We start from the raw sequence: 10211 nt of genomic DNA on the forward strand, positions 1-10211 counted from the left end.
ATGGATGCATACAAATTATGGTGAGCTTAAGCAGGAGGAAACTGTTTTAAACCAAATCCATAGATTTGTTTATTTGCATGCTTGCAAATGAGACTGTAGCTTCCCTCTAACCTCAGCTCTGAAACTCGCCAGTTCTTAGAAGGCTGTACAAATAAAATCCACCTGAAATGTTTTGTAAACTTTCTTGTTTCTATAAAAAAAAAAACAGCCCCAAAGAGATTCACCAGCATACAGGTGTGCTTTTGCCCTAGACATGGGCCATTGTATTTAAACACAGCATAATCTTCACTGACTGTAAATACAGAGCACAGGAATCAGCGTGTTCACATAAATCACAGCCCTGGACACGAGAACTAAAATTCGGTTTTCCTCTTTTAAAAGCTATTTGTTCAGAGGAGATGAGTTTTTTTTCTGGTCATTGCAACCTTGCAAAAATGGCAGAGATTATACTTGGAAGCTTGGCCAATGTCTTCATTGTTCTGGTGAACTTTACTGGCGGCACCAATGAAGCAAAATCTCCTTAGCTGATAGGATTCTCACTGCTCTGGCCATCTTCAGGTTTGATTTGCTTTGCATAGTATTAATGAATTGGTGCTTAACTGTGTTTAATCCAGCTTTATTAACTGTACAAGTAAAATTTTTTATTTGTTATGCCTGGAGTATAACCAACCCTTTAATACCTGGCTGGCAACTATACTCAGCATACTGTATTTGCTGAAGATAGGCAATTTCTCAAACCTTATTTTTCTTGGCTTGAAGGGAAAAAACTAAGAGTGTCATTGTAGTTGTAATTTTGGGAAGTTTGGTGTTTTTGTTTTCTAATCTTCTGACGATAACCACATGTGTTAAAGTCCAAGTGAACGATCACAGTGGCAACTTGACTGGGAAGACCAAACTGGCTTATGTCTTAAAGCATACAGTTATGATGACATTCACTTTAAACAATGCCGTTCCCTTCACCATATCTATGATCATGATCTGTTTCCTGCTGTTAATCTATTCTCTGTGTAAACACCTTAAGACAATGAAGCTTTCTTTACAGAAGAGGATGCCAAGATCTATGACCCACATTAAGGCTTTGCAAGCTGTGATCTCCTTTCTGCTGTTATTTTTCATGTTCTTTCTATCTCTAATCGTATCAGGTCACAGTTATATGAAGTCTCTGGATGAGCCAGTCCACCTGATTTGCCAGGTTATTGGAACATTATATCCTTCAAGCTATTCCAACATACTGATATGGGGAAACAGAAAATTCAATCAGTCCTTAGTGTTGACAATGGTGTAGGTAAAAACAAGCCTCTGACTGAAAGAAATGAAACCTTAAAGTCCTTCAACCAATATCAGAGATGTAGTGTAACTAGTAGCTTCCTATTGCTTTTGAAAAATGGACTATGTTTAAATTATTTTTAAAGAAATTTCTGGAAAGTATATCTGTGCCTACCAAATTAGCAATGTTTTGTGTTTGTGAACATGTATAAAATATACAAGAAAACCTGTCTTTAGCATTTCCTTAATACTGCTTTAATAAAAACTATGTCATTATTCAGAATATGATTCACATTTTTTTCAGAATTATAGAGCTAGGTATAACAAATAAAAATACTTATCCTCTATACAGTAAGTTTAAAACTATTTTCAAATATTATGTAAAACTGTTAGCTTGTTTCAAGAAATCATTGCTGTTCACATTGTTCTTTGTACAACATGTATATATCAAATTTTTTTCAGATTTCTGATAGGTTATTTATTGCTGGTCAACCCTAAATATGGGTGTGTACAAGCAAAACTATACTTAGGAGATTTTTTTTGGTTTGTGTGTATGTGTATGTGTGTATGATGATAATTATAGCAAAACAAGGCCTTGATTTTAAGTGGAATTTGTGGGAGGAGATGGGTCAGAAGGAGGATGAAACTGATACAAATACAGTACCTCATGCATGAAATAGTTAAAAACAACATTTGATTATTTTAAAAATATTTTTATATTCTGGAATAAAAGTTGCAAATTTAAGTACATCTGTATTAGAAGAAAATCCAGCATTATTTTATCAACGAAAATAAGAAGTGTAGTTAAATATTGTAAATATATTCATCTGTTACACAATTTTTATGACAGGTTTTCATTGATACTATCTCAATACTCTAAGGAAATTGTAATAGCTGTGATTAGAATTCATCAGCTCTATTATACTCTTTTCTTTCCTTATTGCCTCTTCTCTTGCCTTCCCCACACCAATGATTTTTTTCATCTTTAGTAGGTCACACTGAATATGAAAGTACGGGAAAGGAATAAGAAGGAGGGGAGAGAAACACCTCAGCAGGTAGAGGGTAAGTTAATGAAGAGTAAGAGTAAGAGAGTTGTGTAACCAAAACTAAGCGTATGTAGATTTCAGTAACGAATCACCACCTCTTTTAGGCATCTAGTATACTAATTCTAAATCACATATTGTAGACTTGTTTGAGGTAGATTTTATTTACAAGAATTGTTGAGTGGTGGGGCAGTCACACCTTTAAGTCCAGGATTCAAGAGGTAGAGGTAAGCAGATCTCTGTGAGTTTGACGTCAGCCTGGTCTACAGAACAATTTTTCAGTACAGTCAGGGGAACACAGAAAAATTCTGTCTCATAAAAACAAAAATCAAAAACAAGCACAAAAAAAGCAGGAATTTTGAGGCCTGGGAACATGAGAGAAAAAAAGCAACAGCTCCATGCCATGCTTTGCACCTGGGGAAAGCAGGGCATAAATAGGTTATCGACCGAGTACCCCAGCCATGCTGATCTTAGTGGCCTACCCTGACACCTGGAACCTTGGTGACATCCAAGCCTACTCATTGACTAGAACTTTTCAATTGTGGAGAATTATAATGTTACAGATCCAAAATCAAATTATCTTTGGCAATCCTTATTCTCCTTAGTAGCAATCTATTGTCCAATTGTGTGTCTGATCCCTATTCTTTCAGTTATGAGTAAAAACCTTTTGAGTATACTAACAAAACACTCACATCTACTAACCTCAAAAGCTATGAATATCTTCAAATCATACTGCAAAGCATTAGCAGAGTTTTGTTCTGTGAGCGGTGGGCCTGTCCCACCACCTGGCTAGCTTTACCCAAAATAATTATATGGAAACTGTTTTCTTTTGAACACTGTCTGGCCCATTAATTATAACCTCTTATTGGCTATCTTTTACATATTGATCTAACCCATTTCTAATAATCTGTGTAGCACCACGAGGTGGCTTACCAGGGAAGATCTTAACCTGCCTCTGTGTTGAGTGAAAGAATCATGGCGACTGACTGACTCGGCTTCTTTCTCCCAGCATTTTGTTCTGTTTACTCCGCCTACCTAATTTTCTGTCCTATTCAAGGGCCAACACAGTTTCTTTATATAACCAATGAAATCAACACAAAACAGAAGACTCTCCCCCATCATTTTCCCTTTTTCTGTTTAAACAAAATGCCACTCTGTTGTAGGAGTTGTGGGCCGCTTCCCACTGCTCAGCTCCCAGCCACCGGCTAGCTTTACCAGAAATAATTACATGGAAACTGTATTCTTTTAAACACTGCCTTGGCCTTTTAATAGGACAGAAAATTAGGTAGTCGAAGTAGACAAAACAGAATTCTGGGAAAAAGAAGCCGAGTCAGACAGTTGCCATGATTCTCTGACCCTAGATGAATGTAGGCTAGAATCCTTCTTGGTAAGCCACACCTCGTGAGGCTACACAGATTATTAAAAATAGGTTAATTGAGATGTGAGTGTTAGCCAATAAGAGGCTGGAACTAATGGACCAGGCAGTGTTTAAAAGAATACAGTTTCCATGTAATTATTTCTGGTAAAGCTAGCCAGTGTCCGGGAGCTGAGTGGTGGGAAGCATCCCGCAGCTCCTACAACAGAGTTTCATCTGTTTTTTTGTAATCCACTTACCAGCTGTTCATACCACTGCAGCACATGTGAGAAATGCCTTGTTTTATGATTTTCTCTTATCTGTAACTAGAAGAAGTTCATGTAACCATTTCCATGTTGATTTTTTTTTCTTGGGCCACCTGAATTTGTGTTCTTGGGCTATGGTCACAAATGTTTGCCTCAAAATGAACTCACATTTTCTTATTAAATATTTGCTTTGCATTTACCTCTCTGAAAGACAACTCAGTTAGAAAACTCCAACCTTACACATGAGGAGGTTTAAATCTGTGTACATACCCTGAAATTTTTTATGAACCCTTCTTTGTTTCTTAGGAAGTTTTTTGCTTTTGTTTTCTATAAGCGCACTAGAGTTTTGTTTTATTTGTTGACCCAGGCTTATTTTGACAGACTAAAATGTGTATTTAAGACAAAAGGAGGATGTTAGAGGAGAAAAGCATCATCAGAATGAAAAAAAAGATAAAAACTTCAAAATCATGCAAATTGGCTTTTTGCATATCATTACATGAAAATTGAGTATTTGCTCCAGCATTGGTCAACTATAAGACTGCAGATTGCTTTGTTCAGAACATCCTGCATCTGTTCCAAGCAACTCTGTGTCTGGAAAATGACAGTGTCCTGGAGACCTTCATGTTTCTTGGCTTAGCACTGTATCAATGTATCATTGTATCAATGGGACAATATTTTGTAATATTCAATAAATACCACTGCCACTTGAAATTATTTCATTAAGGAACTTTAAGAGTTGTTTTAGACTTCCTGCATTATTTATGGACAATGGGTGATCTCATTCAGAGCCTCTCTGTGGCCATTCTCTTTGCAGAATTCATATTTGGAATCTCAGCAAATGGATTCATAGCAGTGGTGAACATCATGGACTTGGTCAAGAGAAGAAATATCTCTTCAGTGGATCAGATTATCACTGCTCTGGCCATCTGCAGGTTCACTGAATTCTCATTTGTAATTATAATTGCATATCTATATAATGTCTGGTCAGATTTGTTGATTCGTGAGAATATGATAAAGATAATTACTGTTTTATTGACAGTGTCCAATCATTTCAACGTCTGGCTTGCTACATGCCTCAGTATCTTTTATTTTCTCAAAATAGGTAATTTTTTCAACTCTATCTTTCTTTACCTAAAGTGGAGAGTTAACAAGGTGGTCCCAGTAATACTACTGGCATCTCTGGTTCTTTTATTTTCTAACATCATAGCTACAAACATACAACTTGATGCCTGGTTTGATGGATTTAAAAGTAACATGTCTTTTAGTTCTATCTTGGAGAATTCTGTGCAACTTAGCAAAATTATTTTATTAACCAAATACATATTCACATTCATACCCTTAACTGTGTCCTTAATGACATTTTTCCTGCTCAGCACTTCTCTGTGGAGACATCTGAAGATCATGCAGCTCAATGCAAGAGAATCCAGACATGCAAGTACCACAGCCCACATCAGAGCTCTACAGACTGTCACTGCATTTCTCTTGCTGTATGCCGTTGTCCTTCTGTTATTTTTTGTTCTGATTTCAAGATTTGAAATCCTGGAGAGACGCATGCTGCTTTTTTATCACCAGATTATTGGATGTGCACATCCTTCAGTCCACTCTTGTGTTTTGATCCTGGCAGACAATAAGCTGAGACAGGCTTCACTTAAGGTACTGTGGTGGCTGAGGGGCAAACCCCAAAACACTCAGCGCCTTGGTTCCTAAAATAGTTAGGGAATATGCTGCAATTTCTGGGGATCGTCAGCCCACACGAGACATTTGCATGCTGGAAATTTATGAATTTCTATTCATTGCTTTGGAGAATAACACTTTTGTAACCTGAAAATGTGTGGTTGGAGTGAACTCTAATTCAACACACTGCATTCATAGAAATATATTTATATAAAGGTACATTAGTATAATTATATTCAGGGATATATTAATATAAGATGATTAACTATTAGACATCATTCTATTAATAAATATAGAGAATTGTCACCATGAGTCTTTCTGAATGTTTAAAATAAAAGAAAACTATGTTATATACAGGTACATATGAGAAATAAACACTATGGAGAGAACATTATAGCTTTATTCTAATAAATGTAACTTTTAATGTTACAAATCCTAAACATATTAAATTAGAAGACTAAAATACTTGTTGGAATTCAGGTATTCTGCATACCTGAATTCAAATGAAAATTCCAGGAAGCATTTTTTAAATTTCTCCATATCACAAGGTCACATCATCCTCATTATCCTATTAGAGTCTTTGTTTCAAATTAAAGAAATAAGGAATAAATCATTCTGAGGTACAACTGTGGCCCTTAGGCGGTACTCATTTTGTGATGCAGTCATCAGGAATGTAAGAAAACATTTGAAATTTAATTTGTAAAAGATGAAATTATGACTGATAGCAGTCTTCTAATTTAGTATCCTTCTAGAAAAGTATATGTCCTTACTTCATTGCATCATATACATATGAGATGAGAAACAACTGAATTGTGCTATGAATAGAAATGTAAAGAAGCCTATGGGGCACAGTCTTATCATTAACAGGAAAATGATCTTATTTGACAGAAATGAAAATAGAGTAAACAAAATTGGTAATCTGTTCAGGTATGTTCAAGAGTTGAAATAGAGGAGGTAAAAATGATCATGTGTTCTGTATTTTCAGTACTAAATTTTCATTAAGTTATCAACCTACTAATTTCTCGAAATGGATAATTCATTACTTATTTCTGTAAAGAAATGCTTTAAAGTGTCGAGTTCTGGTTTGCAATCACTTTTCATGTTCTCTTATTGTTGTTCACTAATTCATTCATTCAGTCAGTCACTAAAAAGTCTTATATCAAATATTGTATGACTATAACAATTTTGATATATCTGGTATTTCTATTTGCTGATGGAGAATGCCATTGAAGTGACGATAAGCATGCTACTTGCATTTTTGAGAAATATTGATGAAAAGTGGTGAAATAAATAATTGCCGGGGGAAAAAAATGAGTCAGGTCCACCTTGACTAAAGATCAGAAAGTTTGAGCTTATTCTTTCTTCTCAAAGTTGTTGACAATAGGTGTGGCTACAAACAAGAGATCCTGATTCAGGGTGTAATTAATTAGCATTTTGAGTACAGAGGTTGATCTTCTTTCTCTTGACCAAAATATCAGAGAATTCAGTTTTATTCTTTCTCCTTCAAGGAGATCAGCAGGAGGTGCTAGGATATTTGGGCTAAAGGCTTGGTAATTACATGTCCTGTCCAATGAGCAAAATGCTTGACTGAGGATGCTCTGTTTATTCCTTATATCATGTTAATGAAGTCTGTTGCCTGCCCCTCTGCTTTTGCAGGTATTTGAGCATGTGGAAAATAAACATAGGCAATGTTAGTATTGATGGAATTTCCCTTCCAGTACTGTTTTGTGTTTCTGTCTTTTATTTCTTTCCTATCTCTGTTCCATTTGCTTAATAACTCTAATCCTTACTCCTACCAAGGCTGAACCATGACAGGCAACATGAGAACATGGGGCCACCTCCTGCCAATGGTGGGACCACCAAGACTTCTGGGAGCTGATGCCACAGTTAAGTCAATCCCTGCTCTGTGGTGGAACCACTGAGCTGCAGAGGGAACTTGCATGTCATGTGGCTCAACAGAATGTTGCGGGCTGAGGACCCAGATTCCCTGAGGGAAGACCAAGCAGCAGAGAATGCAGCTAGCTGTCCTAGCCTTGCAAAGAGACATGGGCCACAGCACAGCTCTGCCCATCCAAGTAAGCATCTGTGAAAATGTAAATGATCAAGTTGCTAACTGACAGCTAGTGATACTTGTAGCTTGGATTAGAAAGATAGCTTAGAAAGTTTAAATGATTCCAGAAAATATTTGGGAGTTATCCAAAGGCTATGCTCCTATGTATTGTTGTTTACAAGGGATCTTGAGCCTCTTGGTTAGGTTATTAAAGGGAATAATAATTTTAATTCCACCAGTAAGCTGACAGAAGCTGATGAACAAATTACTGGCCCTATAAATCAAATAGTTAACATGTCCATAGAGCTCTTAAAACACAACTTTTAAAAAAGCAGGGGATTTATACCCTTATTCTATTATGGAAAGACCCAATCCTATTTTAATATGGGTTGAAGGTATGTTTGTGCTTTGTTTTTCACAGGAAGAAACTGTCTGGAAAATAGAGGAGTGCCAGTCCTGATGATATTGTAGCCACTGGTTGCCCCACAAACATGTTGGAGTGAGAACTTTTGTTCCTGACCTGGTTATCTCATCATGCTGCAGTCTGAGACAGGAAGAAAGATGGTAGTGATAATTGGTGATACCTATTTTCTTGGTGGACCTACTGAACAAATTTCTGAACCTCGATGTGTCTTGTTTACTTTGGAGCTAATTCTAGAATGTTGATGGAATGTTTGGCAGTTTATCCATATTATATCTTGGGATTACATTTTTCTCCTCTTGGGAAAAAGACTCATTATGGAGACAAAGATCTACTAGAGTCCATATTCAGGAATTGGGAGGAGTAGCCTAAAAGTTTTTGTTGCTGCTCACAGACTGGTACAGTTCAAACTTATTTTTGAAACTTAGAAGCAGCAATGCAAATGGACTATAGGAGAGAAAAAACCCTCAAAGCTCCCCCATCACAGAAATCTTTTCTTGTCTTCTGATTAGACTGGATTTAAAAGAACTGTGATTTGACAAATTGTTTGTATATTATTTTTTCTATATTGTGTGCTAGAATTATATAATTGACCTGTTAATGTTTGTAACTGTTTTAGTTCATTATGAAGATATTACTGATTATAAAAAGGTTAGAGCTTGTCTGAAAGAATCTTGATATTGCCAATATATCCTTAGATTTGATATGCTTAAAAGGAAAAATTTGGATTTTAATTGTAGCTAAAAGTTTTTAAAGACATCCTAGAACATTTAAAAAGGCAATTCCACCTCTGATCTTCCTCCACTCCTTTGTTATGAGATATTATATCCATAAGAGTATATGTACCACAAAGCATTATCTGCTTGCTGTGGGCCCATATTTCAATATGGCATAAAGGCCATTAGCCCGGTCCGAGCTGATTACCTAGCTCTGCAGACAAGCTGTCTCTGCCCTTAACAAAAGCCAGGATGCCTGCTCCTAGCTTCTTTTGTTAAAATGTGGATTACCTGAGAAGAGATGTTTGACTGAAGCTGATGACTTAAGAGTTCAGATATTTGGTGCTTCCTTCCTTTTGTAATTTGAAAGATGTCTTATAGAGATGCTAATTCAGGGCCTACCTGACTGCTAGATGCGGACGTGACTCAAGCCCAGGCACCTGGTTGCCTAGGTGATGGCATAATATGTTTTCCCCCTCCCTGCTCAATTTGGTGTGGGTATATAAAATGTTTGGACAATAAACGAGAGATCGGGCCTTTTCCATGATGACGGTGTAAGCTGTGTCAGTTCTTTTCCTCGCGACTCCAGTCCAGCTGGGTTAAGGAATTAGGGAATTTATGTTGGGCCCTCACGGGCCACAACAGCTTGCATATCATTATCTTATTTCTGGTTAACTCTCTTGACAGAAAACTGGCTCAGACGTACACGGAACCCAGAGATGACCTCTCCCATAGCTCTTTATTTACAGAGGCCAGTAGCCAATGACAGATAAAATCTTTCTCTTCCAAATGCCTAAGACAAAGGACATACCTGACAGAATGTATTTATTGAGGACAGGTAAGTCTGAAAAATGGGAAAAGGGCCCCTAAGACAGGCACGGTCATGTGTCCTATAGCAGAAGCACAGGATTTATTACATAACTAAAAAAGGAGTAATTGCCAGGGCCCACAGATGTGAGTCCGTTCCACCTTGACAAAAGGTCAGAGAATCTGAGTTTATTCTTGCTTTCTCAAAGTTGTTGACAATAGGTACAGTTACAAACAAGAGATACTGTCCTAGGTTGTGATTAATTAGTATTTTGAGTATATAGGTGGATCTGTTCCACCTTTTTCATAGTTTAAAACATTCAAGTCTATTCCTGCTCCTTCAAAATAATTGGCAGGAGGTTCTAGGGACTGACTCTCTGCAGGATACTTGGTCAAGAGTTGTGGTTGCTACATGTTCTGTTCAAACAGTAAAGGGCTTGACTGAGGATGCTCTGTTTATTCCTTATAGCATGTTAATGAAGTCTGTTGCCTGCCCTTTGGAGTGAGGTATATATATTATAAAGTAAATGTGGGTGATTTCAGTATTCACTGAATTTCCCTCCCAGTGTTGTTCTGTGTTTCTGTGATATGGGAGTGTCATATATCAATCTGTT

General features: G+C 36.9%; 1 protein-coding gene and 1 pseudogene across 1 annotated transcript; both read left to right on the forward strand.

The window, feature by feature from the left end:
* Positions 1-1324, forward strand: LOC102000586 (annotated as a pseudogene).
* Positions 1325-4697: 3373 nt separating this feature from the next.
* On the forward strand, positions 4698-5636 carry LOC102000865 (taste receptor type 2 member 125-like). The gene has a single exon (XM_005369248.1). It carries the CDS (start codon positions 4698-4700, stop codon positions 5634-5636), a length of 939 nt encoding a protein of 312 aa, XP_005369305.1.
* Positions 5637-10211: the final 4575 nt, after the last annotated feature.

The sequence above is a fragment of the Microtus ochrogaster genome, unplaced genomic scaffold (assembly GCF_000317375.1).
Source record: "Microtus ochrogaster isolate Prairie Vole_2 unplaced genomic scaffold, MicOch1.0 UNK46, whole genome shotgun sequence".
Classification (NCBI taxonomy): Eukaryota; Metazoa; Chordata; class Mammalia; order Rodentia; family Cricetidae; genus Microtus; species Microtus ochrogaster.

Coding starts and splice junctions, on each gene's coding strand:
- LOC102000865 (XM_005369248.1), top strand. CDS start 4,698: ATGGGTGATCTCATTCAGAGCCTCTCTGTGGCCATTCTCTTTGCAGAA.